This window comes from Schistocerca nitens, chromosome 2, assembly GCF_023898315.1.
Source record: "Schistocerca nitens isolate TAMUIC-IGC-003100 chromosome 2, iqSchNite1.1, whole genome shotgun sequence".
NCBI classification, from domain to species: domain Eukaryota; kingdom Metazoa; phylum Arthropoda; class Insecta; order Orthoptera; family Acrididae; genus Schistocerca; species Schistocerca nitens.
Genome location: NC_064615.1, coordinates 627511804 through 627534840, shown reverse-complemented (window position 1 = coordinate 627534840; position 23037 = coordinate 627511804). Strand labels below are relative to the sequence as shown.

At 41.8% G+C, this 23037-nt stretch overlaps 1 protein-coding gene across 1 annotated transcript in view; it reads left to right on the top strand.

The window, feature by feature from the left end:
- The window catches only part of LOC126236723 (esterase FE4-like), a 426111-nt gene that overhangs the window by 275493 nt on the left and 127581 nt on the right, over positions 1-23037 (top strand). Inside the window, exon 5 of the mRNA XM_049946247.1 lies at positions 6381-6566. Within this exon, the coding sequence (XP_049802204.1) occupies positions 6381-6566 (186 nt within the window). The remainder of the gene's footprint in view (positions 1-6380; positions 6567-23037) is intronic.

Sequence of the window (23037 nt, the reverse complement as noted above, 5' to 3'; positions counted from 1 at the left end):
AGTCTCTATGACACTGAGTAACACTGTCAATGCTGGTAGATAATGTATTACAGTAGAAATCAAGTAAACGTTTATTTCGCCTTAGACTGAGAAGTAAGTGCCGCTGCACATTTTAATATCATTGTATATTTAATGAGTATTCCTGGTTTACTCTGTGATAAAGAAAGCATCCCAGGCAAACTACACGAGCTGATGAAAGTCATCTACAAAAAAGGGAGCAGAGAAGCACAGATTAGCAGTGCATTCCAGATGAGAAAATATGCAGTAAGGATGGCAAATTTTTGAGACAGAACGCTGGGCAGCAGATTAACGCCAGCTGCTTCAGTATCACACAGAGGAGACAGGGCAGCATACTAGGCTTAGAATCACAGAGCCAAATAACAAGACGTGCACGATGGCACAGTGAACATAAGCACGAACACCTGTTCAAACAGCTTGCGGAGAGAGAAATCGGTGCACAGAGCGGAACAACTAGTTGCGCGTAACATAAGCGATCCAGACCTTTGCCTTCTGCCCAGTCCTGACAAAGAAGAGTGAACGGCGACCCGGAAAAGACGTCGTGCCGATCCGCACCACGTATCCGTTGCTCGAAGCACTGCTGCTGCCCCCTGCTCCACACTGCGCATAAACTATCCGTCAACTACCTGCGCCGCGCTCTCCAGAGGCCTCTACCGACGCGACTCTAGCGGCCGCTTTCAATACCAGGCAAGGCAACGATATTTGCAATCCCAAAGAGTAAATATCTCTGGAGTCAGCATTCACATGCGCAGAACAGATTTTGTGTTGTCAGCATACATTGCCGGCCTGGCCACGTGTTCTCGGGACGTCGTGTGTTTGTCCATATAGCGCCCTGTATATTTAGAATATCACTCCATCTCTAGTACAGACGGATTCTTTTCGTACGAGTCGTGGATTATTTATATATGTTGCGTAGACGTTTTAACAGTATCCATTTGATACCGGGAATAAACCAGCTACGTAACTTTAAGGGGCAAGTGTTATTGCATTCTGCTTCTTTGCGATAGGTGTCACAGTTCAGATGGACTCGATTTTTTGGTATTTTTCGCTATGATACGGCACTTTATAGTAATACAGAACCTGACGTACATTTTTGCACTGATAATATTGCAAAACGACTTGACAGTACGCTAGTACTTTTGAAAGTGTCCGAAAAACACCGAATTTGCCACACATTACCGATTATATCCCTGCTAATTCGTACTCTTTTCCTGCTATTTCTGCGTATTTATTATCTCGTTTTTGCGACCTAAAGGACATTTTTTCTTACTGGTGACACTTTGAAGTATTTATTTAACGCATTTTACGTACTTGCTCCCAGTTTATTAAATAAATAGTAGACTGAGTAATCTACATACATAATCGAAAAGTCACTGATAAATGCATGGAGGATAGTACTTACTGAAACAACTAACCATTTTCTTTCCTGTTCCACTAGCAAATTTACGAGAGGAAGCGATTGTTTGTAAGCTTTTGTACTAGCCGTAATATCTATTGTATAGTCATAAAATTTTAGAAAAATGTGTCTACAGAATCAAGCCTTAATTATAATGCGTCTCGAAATTTTTTACATTTACAGTGTCTCTTACTAATGTTGTTGTTGTTGTGGTCTTCAGTCCTGAGACTGGTTTGATGCAGCTCTCCATGCAACTCTATCCTGTGCAAGCTTCTACATCTCCCAGTACCTACTGCAACCTACATCCTTCTGAATCTGCTTAGTGTATTGATCTCTTGGTCTCCCTCTACGATTTTTACCCTCCACGATGCCCTCCAATGCTAAATTTGTGATCCATTGATGCCTCAAAACATGTCCTACCAACCGATCCCTTCTTCTAGTCAAGTTGTGCCACAAACTTATTTTCTACCCAATCCTATTCAATACCTCCTCATTAGTTACGTGATCTACCCACCTTAGCCGGCCGCGGTGGTCTCACGGTTCTAGGTGCGCAGTCCGGAACCGTGCGACTGATACGGTCGCAGGTTCGAATCCTGCCTCGGGCATGGATGTGTGTGATGTCCTTAGGTTAGTTAGGTTTAAGTAGTTCTAAGTTCTAGGGGACTAATGACCACGGCAGTTGAGTCCCATAGTGCTCAGAGCCATTTGAGCCATACCCACCTTATCTTCAGCATTCTTCTGTAGCACCACATTTCGAAAGCTTCTATTCTCTTCTTGTCCAAACTGGTTATCGTCCATGTTTCACTTCCATACATGGCTACACTCCATACAAATACTTTCAGAAACGACTTCCTGACACTTAAATTTATACTCGATGTTAACAAATTTCTCTTCTTCAGAAACGATTTCCTTGCCATTGCCAGTCTACATTTTATATCCTCTCTACTTCGACCATCACCAGTTATTTTACTCCCTAAATAGCAAAACTCCTTTACTACTTTAAGTGTCTCATTTCCTAATCTAATCCCCTCAGCATCACCCGATTTAATTTGACTACATTCCATTATCCTCGTTTTGCTTTTGTTGATGTTCATCTTATATCCTCCTTTCAAGACACTGTCCATTCCGTTCAACTGCTCTTCCAAGTCCTTTGCTGTCTCTGACAGAATTACAATGTCATCGGCGAACCTCAAAGTTTTTACTTCTTCTCCATGAATGTTAATACCTACTCCGAATTTTTCTTTTGTTTCCTTTACTGTTTGCTCAATATACAGATTGAATAACATCAGGGACAGGCTACAACCCTGTCTCACTCCCTTCGCAAACGCTGCTTCCCTTTCATGCCCCTCCACTCTCATAACTGCCATCTGGTTTCTGTACAAATTGTAAATAGCCTTTCGCTCCCTGTATTTTACCCCTGCCACCTTTAGAATTTGAAAGAGAGTATTTCAGTCAACATTGTCAAAAGCTTTCTCTAAGTCTACAAATGCTAGAAATGTAGGTTTGCCTTTCCTTAATCTATTTTCTAAGATAAGTCGTAGGGTCAGTATTGCCTCACGTGTTCCAACATTTCTACGGAATCCAAACTGATCTTCCCCGAGGTCCGCTTCTACCAGTTTTTCCATTCGTCTGTAAAGAATTCGTGTTAGTATTTTGCAGCTGTGACTTATTAAACTGATAGTTCGGTAATTTTCACATCTGTCAACACCTGCTTTCTTTGGGATTGGAATTATTATATTCTTCTTGAAGTCTGAGGGTATTTCGCCTGTGTCATACATCTTGCTCACCAGATGGTAGAGTTTTGTCATGACTGGCTCTCCCAAGGTCGTCAGTAGTTCTAATGGAATGTTGTCTACTCCCGGGGCCTTGTTTCGACTCAGGTCTTTCAGTGCTCTGTCAAACTCTGCACACAGTATCTTATCTCTCATTTCATCTTCATCTACATCCTCTTCCATTTCCATAATATTGTCCTCAAGTACATCGCCCTTGTATAAACCCTCTACATACTCCTTCCACCTTTCTGCCTTCCCTTCTTTGCTTAGAACTGGGTTTCCATCTGAGCTCTTGGTATTCATACAAGTGGTTCTCTTCTCTCCAAAGGTCCAAAGGTCTCTTTAATTTTCCTGTAGGCAGTATCTATCTTACCCCTAGTGAGACAAGCCTCTACATCCTTACATTTGTCCTCTAGCCATCCCTGCTTAGCCATTTTGCACTTCCTGTCGATCTCATTTTTGAGACGTTTATATTCCCTTTTGCCTGCTTCATTTACTGCATTTTTATATTTTCTCCTTTAATCAATTAAATTCAATATTTCTTCTGTTACCCAAGGATTTCTATTAGCCCTCGTCTTTTTACCTACTTGATCCTCTGCTGCCTTCACTACTTCATCCCTCAGAGCTACCCATTCTTCTTCTACTGTATTTCTTTCCCCCATTCCTGTCAATTGTTCCCTTATGCTCTCCCTGAAACTCTCTACAACCTCTGGTTCTTTCAGTTTATCCAGGTACCATCTCCTTAAATTCCCACCTTTTTGCAGTTTCTTCAGTTTCAATCTGCAGTTCATAACCAATAGATTGTGGTCAGAATCCACATCTGCCCCTGGAAATGTCTTACAATTTAAAACCTGGTTCCTAAATCTCTGTCTTACCATTATATAATCTATCTGATACCTTTTAGTATCTCCAGGATTCTTCCAGGTATACAACCTTCTTTTATGATTCTTGAACCAAGTGTTAGCTATGATTAAGTTATGCTCTGTGCAAAATTCTACAAGGCGGCTTCCTCTTTCATTTCTTCCCCCCAATCCATATTCACCTACTATGTTTCCTTCTCTCGCTTTTCCTACTGACGAATTCCAGTCACCCATGACTATTAAATTTTCGTCTCCCTTCACAACCTGAATAATTTCTTTTATCTCGTCATACATTTCATCAATTTCTTCATCATCTGCAGAGCTAGTTGGCATATAAACTTGTACTACTGTAGTAGGCATGGGCTTTGTGTCTATCTTGGCCACAATAATGCGTTCACTATGCTGTTTGTAGTAGCTAACCCGCACTCCTATTTTTTTATTCATTATGAAACCTACTCCTGCATTACCCCTATTTGATTTTGTATTTATAGCTCTGTAATCACCTGACCAAAAGTCTTGTTCCTCCTGCCACCGAACTTCACTAATTCCCACTATATCTAACTTTAACCTATCCATTTCCCTTTTTAAATTTTCTAACCTACCTGCCCGATTAAGGGATCTGACATTCCACGCTCCGATCCGTAGAATGCCGGTTTTCTTTCTCCTGATAACGACGTCCTCTTGAGTAGTCCCCACCCGGAGATCCGAATGGGGGACTATTTTACCTCCAGAATATTTTACCCAAGAGGACGCCATCATCATTTAATCATACAGTAAAGCTGCATGTCCTTGGGAAAAATTACGGCTGTAGTTTCCCCTTGCTTTCAGCTGTTCGCAGTACCAGCACAGCAAGGCCGTTTTGGTTAGTGTTACAAGGCCAGATCAGTCAATCATCCAGACTGTTGCCCCTGCAACTACTGAAAAGGCTGCTGCCCCTCTTCAGGAACCACATGTTTGTCTGGCCTCTCAACAGATACCCCTCCGTTGTGGTTGCACCTACGGTACAGCCATCTGTATCGCTGAGGCAAGGTCCATGGTTCATGGGGGAAGCTCTTACTAATATGATAACTATAATTACAGCTACATGGTATGTACCCATGAAAAGTTACTATCCCTCCTTTCACATATTTTTCTTTGCATCTGTAGCAACAACAGTAATTCACCATCGCTATTACACTATCAACAAACGGCGAAACACAACAAAAACTCTTCATATTATAAACTTCAAATGCTGCGGAAAGCACACACGCACAGCGAAGTCCCGAGAACACGTGACAATCCTGGTTTAATGTTGACAACATGCGCAGAACGCAATGCTCACTCCAGAGATATTTACTTTATGAGTAATCCACGCTCTCTTGTGAGACGCTGGCTAAAAGTTATCGATAGTGGAAATGTGAAATGAGCCGCCACGGCTCCGTCACTCCTCTGAATAATCATTGTTACGTTTACATTTGGCTTATTTCTTCGTCAACATGATGATGGCAGTCTCCTCTCTCTATGGCGTCATTCTGCTGTAATGGCATTTTGGTCAACCAGCTTTTACGGTCTGTATCAATTATCTTCGTCTTGTGGCCGCATTACAAGTAATGTCAACAGTCTCTACTTGCTGGCATTTCACCTGGCGCTTGTTTATTGACGTGCTGTACTTGCCTTGCTGAGGAAAGACATCTAAAATTCTACTCCATTCCCAAGCCTATTACTTCGTGGCGCTTCAACACTGTCTGTCTCCGCAACATAGTTTGTATCTATCAGGTGACAGATAACGGTTTTCGACGATAATATTGCAAATGCTTGTCAGTTTCCTAAAAGATACGTACTGTATAGATACAGACCACTGTAAATATTTCTAGAACACTGAATTTTCTGTTGCTCTATGCAAGAACAAAACCACGAGAGAAGTTGTGGAACTCGTGGATAAGTGAAAAGAAGGGATTATCCTGGTTACATGGGCATCTTTTCATGACGTAATATTGCACTGATGTGATACCTTCTGATTTATACGTGGCTACAGCAAATAATGCAAGGTTCATAGCCAGAAATTACGAAATAATTCTTATTTATGTAGATTTACCAAAATGAAATATGGCAGATTATATTGATGGCAGTAATATGCTGCCAGCTGAAGATCCATCCCTAGAGTCAGGAGTTCTGGATGTACGTTGTACAGACACAACTGTATCAAATATTAAGTATTTTATATATTTGTTGTCACAGTTGGTACTCTTAATAATGTTAATATCGATGCACTATTAACTACAATAACATTCCTTTTCATCATATGCAACAGTAATTGGGAATGGCCACTGAATGGATGTTCCAATGCGGTTGCAGGCTTCCTGAGCACGCAAGACGAGGTGGTGCCCGGTAATATGGGCCTCAAGGACCAGGTGGCGGCCCTCAGATGGGTGCGTGACAACATCGGCAGCTTTGGTGGCGACCCGAACAACGTCACCATCTTTGGCGAGAGTGCGGGCGCTGCCTCAGTCCACTACCATCTACTGTCCCCGCTCTCCAAAGGTGAGTCTTCTACTCCACCAGTGATTAATCACAGTTCCAAACCCAAAGAATAGCCAATAATATTGCACGGTTGTGGTCTGGAACCACAACTGGCACTGTCTTTAGGAAACGAGCACGTGTTCGGCACAGCTTTTGTAATACGTGCTGAGGGCGAAGAAGTGCAGCTCAAATTGAACCCTGTGGTGCATGAATTTCACTGCAGTGTACAACTTTTAATGGTCAATTCTCTAGCGTATTCAATCAGTCATGAGGCGGAAATTGCATGCAGGACACAACACCAGTAGGAGTGCCCACTGAGTGAACTGTGTGCATTTGCAACCTCAGGACTGATTGAAAATGCCAAGGAAACGACCATTAACAGCTTATGCGCCACAAGGATAAAGAATTCAAAAGTAACGTTCAGTAATCCTTAGACAGGTGGGTTAAAAACCAACCAAGATCGCAATAATATTTCATTAAGGACAGATTTCGACTTCATATAGAAGTCATCTTCAGAAAATGAGCGCCGGCCGGGGTGGCCGAGCGGTTCTAGGTGCTACAGTCTGGAACCGCGCGACCGCTACGGTCGCAGGTTCGAATCCCGCCTCGGGCATGGATGTGTGTGATGTCCTTAGGTTAGTTAGGTTTAAGTAGTTCTAGGGGACTGATGACCTCAGAAGTTAAGTCCCATAGTGCTCAGAGCCAGAAAATGAGCAGCATCTGGCGGCTGCTGCTGGCGGCTCCTCGGATGCTCCCACGGCAACGCGATGGTAAACTGCTCCTTACACAAGTATGTTCAGATCAAGATGATAGGAAAGACCCTCTCCCCACCCCCTTGGTTTAATAGCGATGTTAGGAAACTATCCATAAACAAAGAACGTCAAAAATCTTCAAAACCTATCTCATAACCAAAAACCGAACGAAGCGAAAATCAAGCTCAGATGAGCGTAAGGAGAGCAACGAGAAAAGCTTTTAATGAATTTGAAAGTAAAATTTTGCGAACCGAACTGACCAGAAACTTTAAGCGGTTTTGATCTTATGTGAAGTCAGTAACCGGATCGCAGTCTTCTATTCATTCGCTCAGTGACCATAATAAGAACGAAAAGGAAGAAGACAGAGAGAAGGCCGAAAAACTTTCAATCATTGTACGAACGACGAAATAATAGATATTTAGACAAGTGACTGCACAACAGAAAAACAGCTGAAATCGCTCAGTCGGAAGACATCTGGACCAGATGAGCTTCCTCTAAAAATCTACAGAGATTATACGAAAGATCTTGCACCCCTTCTAGCAACAGTTAACTGTAGGTCGTCTGAGCAACGATGGATACCTAGCGATGGGAAAAAAAACGGGAGTTTTCAAGAAAGGTCTATATCAATGACGTCAGTCTGTTTTAGAATTATGGAACATATTTTATGCTCACATATAATGACGTTTGTGGAGAATAAAAATTTCCGCTAGGAAAATCACGTGGGTTCCTCGTGAGAAACTCAACTCGCTTTGTTCCTGCATGAGATCCACAGCAGTGTAGACATCGGCACTCAGGTTGATGCTGTGTTCCTAGGCTTGAGGAAGGCATTTGACGGCATGTCGCATTGCCGCTAAGTGGAAAAAATACAAGCTTGCCGGGTATCGGACCAGATTTGCGAATATTTTCAAAATTCCTTGCATTTAGAACGCAGCACATCGCTCTTAACGGAAAAGTTTCGAACGACGTAAAGGTAATTTCGGGAGTACCCTAAGGAAGTATGATAAGACCATTACCATTTAGAATCGTTATTAATTATGTACTAGAAAATGTCGAAAGCAGCTTGAGGCTGGTCGCGGATGATGCTGTTGTTATAAGAAAGTAGAAAAGCTATAAAACAGTATCGATTTCCAGAATGACTTACAGAGGGTTGATGAATGGTGCAAGCTCCGGCAGTTGAACCTGAACGTAAATACCAGTAACATTTTGCACGTACAATTACACAGTTCACGACAAACCGCTGGAACAGTATCGTAAAATATCTGGCACGAACTTCCCGGAGCGACCTCAACTGGAATGATCACATAAAGCAAATAGCAAGAAAAGCAAATGCCAGGCTGAGATTCATAGGATAAATGTTATGAAAATGTAACTCATCCACGAAAGAAGTGGCCTACAAAATACTTGCTCGACTGATTCTTGAGTATTGCGCAACAGTCTGAGACCCTTTCCAGGTCGGTTAATAGAAGAAATAGAGAAGATCTAAGGAAGAGCGGTGCATTTCGTCACGGTACCGTTTTGTCAGCGCGAGAGCGTTCCCGAGATGCTCAACAAACTCCAGTTGCAAACGCTACAAGAGAGGCATTGTACTTCACGGAGAGGTTTACTACTGAAATTCTGGGGAGTACGTTCCTGAAGAGTCGGCCAATATATTATTTCCGCCGTGTTACGAAATGACCACAATGAGACAAATCGAGAAATTAGAGCTAATACAGTAGTTTCTGCAAAATCGATTCGGAAACGTTGCAGGGCATGCGTCTTGACTCTGTCGTTGCTGACCGGAAGGAAGCCCAGCAAACAATGTCGGTCTCCCCTTCCGAACAAACGAATGGACTAGCCCAGGGTCTTGGACGAAATTGGTCACTGTGTATCAGACACCGTATCCCGTGCACTCTCTTAATAAAAGGCTGCACTGCATTAAAGGACGGCACATATAGATTATGAAACGACTACCGCGCTCTCAATACATGTACGATTCCGGAGTTATTCAGAGAAAGTCTATGGTCAGTAACGCGGAAACAGCCACTAATGCAATATTAGTTGGAGTCACTTTTACCTACCGAGTATAGACTGGGACTTCTATGGACTCATTGCAGGGGGTAAAGACAGACAGCCTCGCGAAGTACTTTTGAACACAGTTTCCGAAAAGTGTCTTGAGCAGCTAGCTCGACAGCCCGCAAGCAATGGAAATATTTTAGACCTCGTAGCTACAAACAGGTCTGACCTTATCGACGGCGTCAGTATAGAGACAGGGATTGGTGACCGTGATATCACCACAGCGACTAATGGTTACTAAAGTTAATACACTCCTGGAAATTGAAATAAGAACACCGTGAATTCATTGTCCCAGGAAGGGGAAACTTTATTGACACATTCCTGGGGTCAGATACATCACATGATCACACTGACAGAACCACAGGCACATAGACACAGGCAACAGAGCATGCACAATGTCGGCACTAGTACAGTGTATATCCACCTTTCGCAGCAATGCAGGCTGCTATTCTCCCATGGAGACGATCGTAGAGATGCTGGATGTAGTCCTGTGGAACGGCTTGCCATGCCATTTCCACCTGGCGCCTCAGTTGGACCAGCGTTCGTGCTGGACGTGCAGACCGCGTGAGACGACGCTTCATCCAGTCCCAAACATGCTCAATGGGGGACAGATCCGGAGATCTTGCTGGCCAGGGTAGTTGACTTACACCTTCTAGAGCACGTTGGGTGGCACGGGATACATGCGGACGTGCATTGTCCTGTTGGAACAGCAAGTTCCCTTGCCGGTCTAGGAATGGTAGAACGATGGGTTCGATGACGGTTTGGATGTACCGTGCACTATTCAGTGTCCCCTCGACGATCACCAGTGGTGTACGGCCAGTGTAGGAGATCGCTCCCCACACCATGATGCCGGGTGTTGGCCCTGTGTGCCTCGGTCGTATGCAGTCCTGATTGTGGCGCTCACCTGCACGGCGCCAAACACGCATACGACCATCATTGGCACCAAGGCAGAAGCGACTCTCATCGCTGAAGACGACACGTCTCCATTCGTCCCTCCATTCACGCCTGTCGCGACACCACTGGAGGCGGGCTGCACGATGTTGGGGCGTGAGCGGAAGACGGCCTAACGGTGTGCGGGACCGTAGCCCAGCTTCATGGAGACGGTTGCGAATGGTCCTCGCCGATACCCCAGGAGCAACAGTGTCCCTAATTTGCTGGGAAGTGGCGGTGCGGTCCCCTACGGCACTGCGTAGGATCCTACGGTTTTGGCGTGCATCCGTGCGTCGCTGCGGTCCGGTCCCAGGTCGACGGGCACGTGCACCTTCCGCCGACCACTGGCGACAACATCGATGTACTGTGGAGACCTCACGCCCCACGTGTTGAGCAATTCGGCGGTACGTCCACCCGGCCTCCCGCATGCCCACTATACGCCCTCGCTCAAAGTCCGTCAACTGCACATACGGTTCACGTCCACGCTGACGCGGCATGCTACCAGTGTTAAAGACTGCGATGGAGCTCCGTATGCCACGGCAAACTGGCTGACACTGACGGCGGCGGTGCACAAATGCTGCGCAGCTAGCGCCATTCGACGGCCAACACCGCGGTTCCTGGTGTGTCCGCTGTGCCGTGCGTGTGATCATTGCTTGTACAGCCCTCTCGCAGTGTCCGGAGCAAGTATGGTGGGTCTGACACACCGGTGTCAATGTGTTCATTTTTCCATTTCCAGGAGTGTAAATCAGTCAAGAAGCAGTTGTTAGCATCCTGCTTAGACAGTGAACTGACATCATTTAGAACCGGTACGATGGACATAGAGGTTAGTAAATCGTGCTCTGGAGAAGTAGCTGATGAGTTACAGTGGATTATGGAAGGAAAAGACCCACTGTAGTTTAACAACGAAATTCGGAAAATGCTGAGGAGGTAAGGGCTGTTGCACTCCCGATTCAAAAGACAACGCGGACATGGCGACCGGAAATAGTAGAAATTCGTGCATCTGTACAAAACAATTTGCGAAGCATACAACTATCAAAAGCTTTTGCCTGCGTAAAATCGCTTAGCGGTCTAATGCTACAGTCACTCGTTGGCGGTCTAGTGACACAGCAGAAGATAACAAAAACAAAACCGAAGTTCCATATTTCGCATTTAAGAAACCATTCATACAGGATAATCGTACATACATACCGTCGTTCGACCATCGGACATGCTCCAGTACGGAGAACAGACAAATAAGAATCCCTAGAGTAGGAAACAACTAAAAGAGTTGAAAGCAAATAATTCGCCAGGTCCTGGTTGAATCCCAATTCGGTTTTACAAAGAGTACCATACTCTACGGCACTGGCCCCTTACTTATCCTGTGTTTATCACAGATCTCTCGTCCAGCACAAAGTCCCAAGCGACTGGAATAAATCGCAGGTCACTCCTGTGTATACGAAAGGTAAAAGAATAGACCCGTCAAACTACACATCAGTATTCTTACAGCAGTTTGGTACAGACTTCAGGAACATGTTCTCAGTTCGGATCTAATAAAGTTTCTTGAGACGTAGATGCTTCTGTCCATGAACCAGCACGGTTTTAGAAAGCATTGCTTATGTGAAACTCAGCTTGCCTTTTCTCGCAAGATATCCTACGAACTCTGGATGAAGGGCAATAGACAGATTCCATATTACTAGACTTTTGAAAGGCACTTGATACGGTAACCCACTGCGGATGGTTAAAAAAGACACGAGTGTACGGAATAAGTTTCCAGACGTGTGAGTGGCTTGAAGACGTCTTAAGCAACAGAGCCCAAGTCATTGTCCTCTATGGCGAGTGTTCATCACAGGCAAGGGTACCATAAGGGTACCATGGTAGTGTGACGGGACCACTGCTATGTTCTACACATGTACATGACCTAGCGGACAGGGTGAGCAGCAATCTACGGCTGTTCACTAATGATCCTGTGGTGTAGGGGAAGGTGTCATCGTTGAGTGACTGTAAGGGGAAACAAGATAACTTAACCAAAATTTTTAGTTGGTGGTTTACCTACAATTATTTTCCTCACACGCCATTCGCAGATCGAACAGGGAAGTGGGGATCAGTTAGTGCTACCAGAAGTACCCTCCGCCGCACACCACTAGCAACGAATTTCGCAATTCCTCTTGTGGTTTTGTTCCTGCATATGGTAAAAGAAAATTTTGTGTTCTAGGAATATTTCGAGTGATTTGTATCTCTACAATGTGTATCCGTTAGGAAACTGACAAGCATTTGCAACATCATCATCGAAAACCATTATCTGCCACATGATACATTTAACTATGTTGTGAAGTATTGAAATGACTTGGCAATGGAGTACAATTTTAGAAGTCTGTCCTCAGCAAGTAAAAGGCGAGTAAAGCAGATTAATATGTAATCACCAGGGGGAGTGTCAACAAGCAGAGGCTGCTGTAATGCGGCCACAAGACGGAGAAAATCGCTACACACCGTAAGAACTGTTTGACCATAACGTCATTACAGCAGAATGATGTCATAGGGAGAGGAGGGTGCTATCAATGTGTGAAATTATTATCAAAAATTATTATCATTATGTAGGGTGTACTCATCCTACTGCTTTTTATCTGCTCCTGCCACAAACATTGTGTTCCTTCATGTCCACTGTAAGAATGACCAATACAAACATTATGTTTCAGAACCTTTATTCTATATCACTTCATAATTATTACGTTACTTCGACAAAACTCAAAAATACTGACATCCTGCCGGCCGTTGTGGCCGAGCGGGTCTAGGCGCTTCCGTCCAGAACTACGCTGCTCCAACGGTCGCAGGTTCGAATCCTACCTCGGACTTGGATGTGTGTGATGTCCTTAGGTTAGTTAGGTTTAAGTAATCTAAGTCTAAGTGACTGATGACCTCAGATGTTAAGTCTCATAGTGTTCAGAGTCATTTGAATCACTTGAACCGACATGCTTACAACACTGACGTACATCTTACTTAAGCAATTACATGCTACTTGCACAGTATCTCATAAGACACTGCTGCCCAATGCCATCATGGCTGCCCCTTTATATATAAACCTGAACAATCCTCGGTATTGTTATAAAGAGTTTTTTTTAATAAAATTACAATTAAAACTGTTGTCTTAAAACTAATGACATATTTCTTCAGTTGCACGGGCTCTTATAGAGCAAATACATATATCAGTGTTCAAGCTTTTAACATTTTGTGAGTGTGTAAATACTCAAAATATGAAATATTAACAATACTTTTACTATTTTTATAAAATTCAAAAGATACATGCTTTGGAAAATGTTCCTACCAATGTATATGTTTCTAAGTCACCCACTGAATGTGGCAAAATAGGTCGTTTATTTATTATTGACAAAACACCTAAAGAACTGCCTATGTTTACACACCACTTATAACATTTTCGCTAATTACATTTTAATTTTCTACTCAATTTTGATTATCTCAGTTGGTTTTTCGTTTAAATACCATAGACTTTAATTTAGATACTGTTTTAACACAAACCCATCTCAGTTTCAAAGAAATGACTTTGACCATTGTACTCGATCATTTGTTCCAGATTGCACCTAATTAGGTTGATCCTAAACATTCCCACCAATTACAGGATTTATATACTTCAATACAATGATAATTTAGTAACAAGTTTCATTGTAACAATTTTATAAGTATAGGTTTACCTACATCACTATCTTTTGTTTACATCAGTGATTCCTGTTTATTTGAAACTGGATTGAAAAATACGTGTTTTAAATGGGTTTCAGTGGACGGTTATGTCTCAACTAAAAGTTGAACAAAACCTTTTCTGGCACATCCATGTAACAGTACTCATTTTACAATCAATTAGATGGATTAGCAATTTACATATGATATAGATGGATTAGCAATTTACATATGATATAGATGGATTAGCAATTTACATATGATATGAGATCAGATTTCTCCTTAATCTCCAAAATGAAGTGTAACACACATCACAATGAAATTTAAACTGTGTTTTCAATTAAATATGTAAGATTATCATAAATTATTTTGTATCAGTTTCAACTGGATCATACAAAATATTGATTAATAGTACAAAGAAAGAACAAGTTAATTTGCAGGATTGACTGTAACTTGTATTTCAGCATGAATATGAGGTAAATATATTTCAATCAGAAAAATTATCTAATGGAAGTTTGCTGAATTGCTCTTATTTCTCAATAATTATGGCAGTCATTAGAGCCTCCAGGTTCTCCTGAGTGCAATGGAGACACTGGCGTAAATAACTCTTTCTCCATACTGTCGATGCATTGTGGAACAAGCATTAGTATCGAATACTACAATACTCAAAATCCATATTAGATTGTACATCGCAACCCCCTATTGTACGCAGGTGCACCAAGTTCTTATTAGTAATGCACAACATTAGACCATAATATACCAAAGTGTTCAGTCTCCTGCATGTGTAATGAGGAGCACTGAACTGGAGCTCAATGTGGTTCTCTGCTCGTCGGAAGTTCTTTGTTGCAAAACCTGGAATTTGGTTCATATTCCACTCTTTATGACCATTATATTTCGTGTAATTGATTATTTTCAACAGAATTGATAACCAGCAAAATTCCAACTGATCATATTTAAGCATTTCCTGTCTTAAATCTAATTTTGCAATTTTAACTTGTTCTTTGACAACATATCACTAAAACAATATTCTTATTAACTACATGGAGTAAAGTTGTAACTTTGAATTTCAAATTATATAACTAGTACAAAATTCTCAAGACCTATTGCACTACTCTCTGTGCTCTTCACTAATATTCACATATATTACTAAATAATCACACTTCCATAGATTGCTATCCGAGGCTGACTAAAAGACAATTCTCCACTGAGTCCACTTGGGCTACATGTACAAATATTGATTAAGACACAGTACACAGACTGTTTCAAGATTTTTGGTTCTTCCACTTTGGGTTCCAACACAACAAAATGAAACATAACTGAGTAATATATCAATTATATCAAAGATTATCTATACATGTGACATCTTTCAAACTATGGTTATACATTTATACATAATACATGTTTAAATCATCCTTATCAAAAATCACCAATACATCAAGTTGAAAACTGTATACTTGGTCTCACAGAGTATCTATACATGTGACATCTTTGAAATTCAGTATATTTAATAATGCAGGAATGCTGACTTGTTTCCCGGATCGTCTTATACAATAAGCTTTAGCCAAAAAGACAAGAACTGACACAGCAAATTAGAAGGGTCTCAGCACTAGAGACATATGGATGTGGACAGACAGAAGAACAGCTTGGTACTCTGGTGAGAAGTAAGAAACGAAATTGAAGATTTGGAGTGTTGGAGCTGAAGAAGAAAAGATGACAGACCCCTAAGACAGGAAACCCCCATACCCAGGACCCCCCACTGTTCAAGTACTTCACTGTGGCACTGGAGGGGGGAGTGTGTTCAGCATTCCCTACAGAACGGACTTGCCACCCAAAAACTCCCTATTAACTGATTGATGAAGGGTAAACAATAGCATTCTGCTAGACAGAGGAATTGAAATATTTAACTTTATATTGATTATACAAGTATCAAATGCTAAATATAACCAGCTAACTTACAAGCAGTTCCTCTGATATTCAGTTCAGATCAAACATAATTAATACATAAACATGAAAATATAGAAGTAAGGTAAACAAATATCATATCAAATCACTATAAGTTTCAGATCAATAAATAAACGAAGTGGAATGCCACTTTGGGCTGATCATTCAAGTGCAGAAAATGCTCTCATTTTGAGAAGAAGTTTCTCATGCATAATTAGGTAAGATAAACTTATTTATTTTTTAAAAATAAATAGTGTGTTTACCACAAGAAACAACATATGTTTGTCAGAATTAGCAATATGTGTCACTGAGTTTCATAAACTTTAATATAATGGCTATACACCTTAAAGTCAGGTGTGAAAAGTGGCAAAGAAAAATTATATAACAATTTTTTTTATAAATTGCGACGAGTCAAACCATAATCTATAATATTCCTGCATAACATGGACTTGAGTCATCACCACGTCTCACCTTACTGAGTATGTTTTTGTTTCACTTATGAGTATGTATTATTTCTGGCCAGTATTTTCTTTCGGGATGCAAGTCTGAGAGATACAAATCAAGTTACAGAATTCTGGTCCACGCATCACATATGTTCTCCTTTCAATCGACAAGGCACATGTAAAGTATAAGTCTAGTGATATATTTCTTGTAAGAAAATCAACTTCAAGTAATAGTGTATACAGTAGAGGTAAAATGGCTCTGAGCACTATGGGACTTAACTTCTGAGGTCATCAGTCCCCTATAATGTAGAACTACTTAAACCTAACTAACCTAAGGACATCACATACATCCATCCCCGAGGCAAGATTCGAACCTGCGACTGTAGCAGTCACGCGGTTCCAGACTGTAGCGCCTAAAACTGCTCGGCCACCCCGGCTGGCAGTAGACATAAAAGGTACTTCAAGCAAAAGAGCATGTAACTAAACAGCCGTAAGTTTGAGACTGCATAGACAATAAATAAGTGTTGGAAATTATATTACATGTAACAGTAAATCTACAGTGGCCAAAGTTAAAATGGATCAAGTAAAACAGTTGATTACAGTGTGCATCATATCACTCAAAGGTGGTTGCCAAGCAACTTGTATGAGATATTCCTTAGTCAAAGAAATTAAACTTCATCAAAAAACAGAGTGCCCCAATATCAAGTCCTAACCTACCTAAACATCCATTACATTCATATACACATCATCATCATCATCATCATCAAACCAAAACTGCAAATATCAATGTATAATCTACTTGATTTGCAAATCTGCTAGCACAACATCATCATCTCTCATAGACTTATGGGATTTCAATCATTTCCACGGTAACATACATAGTTATCATTCACATATCTCCATAAGAAAAACATCTCTAATCATAATCCAACATCAGTTCATTTCAAAATTAAGTTTTCCTGTCTTACATTTCATAGTCATGGCTTACAAAATCAGCATGGAAGCTTACCCCCACTTACCACAAAAATCTTTCTTACGCTGTTACATTTTACTGGTACACAGTGTTGTGGCACAGATGAGGTTGACACCAGCATCGATATGCGTTCGTTTTTGGACTCTGAGCATCATCTTTGGACTCTGAGCATTGTCTTTGGGCTGTTCTGCCATGTTCAGTTCTTTGTGAGCCTTGCATGTATTTAGGTGAAGAAATGAACTACTGCTAAAAGGGTGTTGTTTGGTGTAACCAACCTGAACTATTCCCTCACTGGTGACCCCGAGTTGTAACATCTTCCGTTTTCGCCATTTTACTGTGTCCGTGACCTCCACGTCGGTTATTTTCACGTGTATTACATCGACACAGCATTCAAACAATGACTTTGGCCCAGCACCTAATGCTGAATTTTGTGATCGACATGCATCCTGTTGCGGGCGATGTACACCCACCAAGACTGCAACACGATGCCTCTCACTCGACGATTCTGCCGATTTCGCTGGACGTTTTTGAGCCTACAACAATAAGTGAGGTTAGGAGTGCACATGACTCTGGCTATCAAACGCCTTTGTTCCCGCCACATGTGCCCTCCCTCATCGACTGTGCAGTTACCTCTCCATGCAGTGCAGGACCATTGCCGATTTTTGCAAATGCTTCGTCGGACAACCTACTACTGCCAGGACAATGGTTTGCCACGCTGTAATCCGTCCAGTACCACACAGATACCTGCCATGTGGCTGGAACTGCTTCATTCACAGGTCTACCTCCTCAGCATCTAACCACGCCCTTGCCTGCCTCGGTCCAGCATCAGCACATGCCTTCCTACTTCGATACCTCGGCCTGCAACAGGAACTATAACTGGTCATCTCTTGCCTGACCTCCACCTCCATCCCACTACTATGCCTCAGTGTTTTATGCCATGACATTCACCTTATCCGCACACTGTTTTGAGTGGAGTGACTATGAACAGTGAACATTCACACATTCCATCCCACATTCGACATCATTTCCCACACTGTGCTTCTAGACAGCTTGCACCTCCGCAGCCTACCTGCAAAACAGTTGGCCCCCGCTCTAATCATATGTCGAGCTTTCCGTGGACTAATAAGTGTTCTCATACTTTGAACTTTTTCTCACCTGTTACCCCCGTGCCTGCTCCAGTTGAATTGCCGCTACCGTTCTCGGCACATCTCGGTGCCTCATCCGCATCGGTCTTCCACGATGCATCAATCCGAACACACCCGCAATGTGTTGAGGTTCCACAACCGCAATCGACACATTACAGTGTCTCACCCGCGTCGGCCTTCCTCGTCGCGACAGATAGCGCTCAACCACAACGTGCCACCTTCACGCTACCACCAAAACAGCCATTGTTGCCACATCCCCTGGAGGCTCACTCTCCTGGAATACTACAGCAACAACAGCTCGATTCAGGCAGTGCCACGACAAACTGATCTCAACCCATTATTCTGAACATTCTACAATGCTTACCGATGCTGCCGCCGTTTAATCCCGACAGGCTACAACCTGGTTCAGAATTGTGGACGAAGTGTTCGACCATTACAAACTCGACGAGTCAACCACGTTTCTGTGACTCATCACCCACCTGCACGACCAGGAGGACTCGATTGCTGACCTGGTCGATGCCCCGGACTCGTCTACCCCGTATACTCTAGCCAAAAAGACAGTTCTACGTTGGCTTGCACGCTCAACTGAGGAAGCAATACAGTAAGTGCTCCACATTGAGCAAACCTTCTCAGCTCTGTAGAAGGCTACGTGCCCTTGTCAGCGCTGATCTGTTCTCTGACACTGCTCTCCTAGCCATCTGATCTGGTAAACTATCTCCTCACATCCGCTTTGCTCTGGCTCAAAGGTCTCCCAAACCTGTCGAGCAAAGAATGACAATTGTTGACAAGCTACACGATGCATCTCTGCTCTATTTCGCCAGCCACTGCCTACCTGACAAGTCTCATGTCCAGGCTCATCGTCCTGCAGCCGGACGCAGCCGGGGCTGTATTGTGCCGACCATTCTGCTCACTCTGGGAAGCAGTAAACAAGCAACTGGGATGTCACCAGCTCCGCCCACGGTCACACCCCCTCCTGCAACCGAACTTGCTGTGGCCTCTGAACCTCGGCCACCGCCACTGGCAATGAATGTTCCGCAGGCAATGCAACCGCACTAATGATACCTTTAATTACCACCGCAGATTCCGTGGAAGTCCAACTCGATGTACACCACACCGTAAGTCTGCCCTCACCAGCCTGCTTCTGTGGCACGGTCCATGTTTCATGCAGTCATTCGCCTGGAAGATGGCGTGTAAGAACCTAACCATCAACCTGATGTAACAGGAAATGTGATTCATTTGATAGGTGACATGTTTCTATTGACCCACAGTAAAAATGAGTGATACTGTACCCACTGCAATCACAACTGATGATGTCATTGGTCAACACAGGAACATGTAAGGGTTGTGTGATGTAGAGCTCCATGTTCAACAGTGGCCCTTGAATGGTGTGCTCTGAAACACTTGTGTCTGCACTAACATTGTACTCTGTCATCACATCTGCCACAGATCACTGCCTGTCCTAGACTATACAGTGGGGGATCCTCAAACCTATACATTTTGCAATGAGATGTCGTCATCCAATACCATATGGCCTACTCATTATTTTACCAGCCTTCAACCACTTTCCATAGGTCTCATGACATTAGTATGCCAAGAGGTGACCAAATTCACCATTTCAGAGATTCTCATTTCCCAGCCACAGCTCCACAATAATGTGCTCTTTGTCAAAACAAAAATGGATTTCCACATTTTTAGACCATATTTTTGCTATATTGACAGCCTATTCATCCCTCCTGTGCTTACATTCTTCCCTTACTGTGTCATGTGGCCACAACACCACCAGGATGCATTCAACATCACACTGGGGAGCAGTTATAATGTTTTGGCTCAGCAGTGTACAGTATAACCAGTGGAGATGCTTGTAAAATGTGAATTGCATCTGCTGATTGAACTTTACATTTTTCAGTATGCATAAGACAAAAAAAAAACGAAAATAATTGACAGTTATTGATTTGTGATCTTTAGTTTACAGTTGTGCGCCTGAATATTATTATTCACTATGCTCTAGTCCCTAAAACCTAGTTATAGAAATGAGAATAAAACTCCTTGGTGCATACTTTCAGTTTTCTGGCCCTCAGTAGCTGTACCTTTAAGATAAAAAGCTGTTCTCACTTCTGAGCTTGTTCAAGGATTACATCAGCTTGGAAATGTATTCTTATGTTAGTATAATAACTGAAACTTAGCAACAATGAAGAATATGTTTGCCAAATGTGTGACCACCAGTTTACTTCCTGGATCACACAAAATTATCCAACTAATATGATTTGATGTTTTCCTTTCTTTCCATTAAATTGTCTGAATTATTTTCTCTTGAGGTGTGACATCAGGTTATAAATTTATGGTTTTGAATTAAAGAAGGTTGTTCCAGGTGGAAATAGCAACTAATCTCATGTTTTAAGGTGCAAGTAAGATGTCCCAACGACTACTGGGGCAATAACGGGAATACAAATGCCACAGCTGTTTAATAGCACTGAGGTAATGTAGTCATGATATAACATGAAAACTGCATTGTCTGCTGGTTGTAGCATCCATAGAAGTCAGATTTTTATCTATTCTGTGACACAACTGAAACCAACCAGATCAAAAACCCATAAGGAAACCATAAGAAACCTTCTCCATGATAAGCATTCTTGCTTTTTCCAGTGCTCCATAGTGCAACATCAAAAATGTTGTGATACTACAACTGTACACTAGATAGTGCCTTTTTGTCCTTCTGTATTGGCAGAATTTCTGGTTTGTGTTTTTTTATGGAATGTGCCACTAAATAATTTATTAACTGTGTTTATTTATGCATCCACTCCAGCTTCCTCTTTTCTATACTACTTGAAGTTAACACAGGACTGCGTGTAAAAAACAGAACATTCTGATGTCCAAAATGTGGTATAGCTTGCTAATTCATGTCAATTTAGGCATTTATTAAAGATGCTTAAGTTTTATTATAACAGACTCATATCATAGGGTTATCACAGTAAGTTGCAATATACATGTATCAGTACAGTGCATATTTTTATAGCATAAATATAAGAGAGAAATTAATCAATAATATATTCTCTGATATTACTTAAATCAATCTGACTATGCTTAGGTAGTACACCAACTCAACACCTGTTGAAATATGCTTGTTTGGTGTCAAATATTTTGTGAAGCCTGATTTGAAGTGCATTTTCGTCTTGAGGGCCCAGAATCAGAAGAATAAGTGCATGAGGTATGACTTTCCGAACAATCTCCTGAATGGTTTTGTTTGAGGAATTAGCAGTGTGTGTTATTATGTAGTGGCAACACCTGATGCATTTATATGAAATAGAGAATGGGGGGGGGGGGGGGGGGGGGAAGAAAGGGAAGGGGTGGATAGGAATTTGTGACTTCCAGCTACACAGAGCATAGATTGCCACTTCTAACGATGAGAGTTCCTTGTCGGACATATCTCATAACAGGCAAAAAGGTGATGGAAAAATCCATAACAAACATTCATTCGGAAACATTTCCACCGTTTAAGTTACTATACACTGGATGCAAGTGATGTCTGTAAGGAAGCCATATATTTTTGAACAAATCAAACAAGATTCAGCGCCAGAGGGATTTTGCCAAATTAGAACAGTTCTCATCTTAGAACCAACATAAGAAAGATTCCAAGAATAATTCAAGAGAAAGAATAAATATTCTGCTTCTAATCAAGAAGACTGTCCTATCTGAAGTCCACATAAAGTAATAGATAAAAAGTTTTGAAACCATACCTTGTATTTGTTATTCTTCTTCAACTTAAAATGTTCTTCTTTAATATAAAACATGTACTCTTCTAAGTGTGAAGTGTTGTTTGTTAACACATAAAACACAAACTGTCCCAGGAGACATGAATAACTGTTATTCTTTGTGGATGGGTAAGATTTCCAGTTGGGCTATAAAGCTTCAGTGACTTTCTGTGGTTCTGTTGATAAGTGCTAATTTCTTCCCAGTCCAGTTCCAAATTCTGATTTTATTTTCAAATAAGAAAGTGTGCACTACAGTTTCTACAAGCAGACGTTTGTCGCAGTATGGAGATGGTCTCAACTTGATTGTCCATAATTGTTCCCCTACGGGTACAGTTCTATTTACACGGCACTGACTCAAGTTGGTAAAATTTTGTTGTCGATATTTCTCGAAATTTTTGTCCAATTTTTAGCAGGCTATTTTACTTGAATTGGATTGTGAAGACAATTTCTGGTAATAAAATCATAGATGGTTCTAGTGTTGGTGTGTGCTGGAGAAAGTCTTATATAGCTACAATCAACATAGTATTTTTGGATGTAATCTAGGTGGGTATCTATATATGCCACATTAATGGAAGTGTTCCTGTTCCCAGGATATAACAAGAGGAATAGAAGTTTTGTAATGCCTGAGTTAGTGGCATGTATTAGTTTAAAAGCACAAGTCAGAAACAGTGCATCACATCAGTTGTCCATTGATTTTAATCCTTGAAGAAACACCACAGTGGTCATTGAAGTCCATTTTCTCCATGGTGCTGAATAAGAAGACACAATTGATCCTACAAAAGACTTTATCAAAATCTAAAAACAATAGGGAAAGACTATTGTCAATTATGCGAGTTAGGTT